This window comes from Nicotiana tomentosiformis, chromosome 9 (assembly GCF_000390325.3).
Source record: "Nicotiana tomentosiformis chromosome 9, ASM39032v3, whole genome shotgun sequence".
In the NCBI taxonomy this organism is placed as follows: Eukaryota; Viridiplantae; Streptophyta; class Magnoliopsida; order Solanales; family Solanaceae; genus Nicotiana; species Nicotiana tomentosiformis.
This window is the reverse complement of record NC_090820.1, coordinates 83,631,365-83,632,784: the sequence shown is the minus strand read 5'-3', so window position 1 is coordinate 83,632,784 and position 1,420 is coordinate 83,631,365. Positions and strand designations below refer to the sequence as shown.

General features: G+C 41.5%; 1 protein-coding gene across 1 annotated transcript; it reads left to right on the top strand.

Annotated features, from left to right (window-relative positions):
- The first annotated feature begins 586 nt into the window (after positions 1-586).
- LOC138899107 (uncharacterized) lies at positions 587-1,054 on the top strand. Its single transcript, XM_070185224.1, has one exon. The coding sequence runs from the start codon at positions 587-589 to the stop codon at positions 1,052-1,054; it is 468 nt and encodes a 155-aa protein (XP_070041325.1).
- The last annotated feature ends 366 nt before the right edge of the window (positions 1,055-1,420 follow it).

The following is a 1,420-nucleotide window of genomic DNA, read 5'->3' as shown; positions in this document are numbered from 1 at the left end:
TTGAGAAAATACGACACAGTATGGGTTATTATGGACCGGTTGACTAAGTCCCCATACTTCATTCTGGTGATGACTTCCTATTCTTTAGAGCGGTTGGCTCAGATTTACATTTGGGAGATTATCCACCTTCATAGCATGCCCATTTTTATTATTTCTAACCAAGCCACGCAGTTCATATCACATTTTGGAGAGACATGTAGCATGAGTTAGGTACTTGGATCAATCTGTGTACCGCATTTCATCCTGAGATTGGCGGACTGTCCGAGCGCATTATTTAGATATTGGAGGACATGTTGCAGGCATGCTATATAGATTTTGGGAGTCGGTGGATCAGTTTTTACCTCTAGAGGAGTTCAACTACAACAACAGCTATTACTCAATCATCCAGCTGTCTTCGTACGAGGCCTCATATGAGAGGCGATGTCGTTCGTCGGTTGGTTAGTTTGAGCCCGCAGAGCCTAGATTGTTGGACACTGATCTGGTCCATGGTTCTTTGGAAAAGGTAAAGGTGATTCAGGAGTGATTTCGTACAACTAAGTCCAGGAAAAAGAGTTATGTGGACCGGGATATTCGATATGTGGCTTACATGGTGGGTAAGAAGGCTCTTCTCCGAGTGTTCCCTATGAAGGGCGTAATGTTGTTTGGGGAGAAGGGCAAGTTGAGCCCATGGTTTATTAACCCGTTTGAGATCCTGGAGAGAGTTGGGGATGTTGCTTATAGGTTTTCAAATCTTCCTAGCATAGTAGGGGTACATATGATATTTCACATCTCCATGCTTCGGAAGTACCATGAGAATAGGTCATATGTTTTAGACTTCAGCACGGTGCAACTCGATGAAAATTTGACCTATGAAGAAGAGCTTGTGGATATCAAATACCGACAGATTCGTAAGCTAAGATCCCAGAGTTTTCCTTATGTGAAAGTGCAATGGAGTGGTCAGCCGATTGAGGAGGGTAGGTGGGAGTCTGAGACCGAAATGCGGAGTAGATACCCCAACCTTTTTGCCAGTCTAGGTACATTTCTATATCCGTTCAAGGACGAACTTTTCTTTTAGAGGTGGAGAATGTGACAACCCGATAGGTCGATTTGAGTACTATCCTTAATTCCTTTGTTACGAGACCTTTCATAGCTTCATTTGATGTTTATTGCTTCTTTTCATGGTCCGTGTCATTTTTAGGAAAGCATTTACGTAAAATTTTGAAGAAAAAGTGATTTTTTACTTAAAACGAGGCTTGAGTTGACCGTTTTGGTAAATGACCTTGGATAGGTAATTTGACGATTCTGGTATGTTTGTATGATGTTTTTGGACTTATATGCACATTTATTTGGGGGTCGAGTGACCCGAGCGCATTTCGGCGCATTCTATGAAAGATTGTAAAAATTATGTTTTAAAGTTGAAATCTTGAGTTTTGATGATCGA

What these genes read in the sequence shown, in the direction of transcription:
- LOC138899107 (XM_070185224.1), top strand. Translation starts at nt 587, where the DNA reads ATGGTGGGTAAGAAGGCTCTTCTCCGAGTGTTCCCTATGAAGGGCGTA.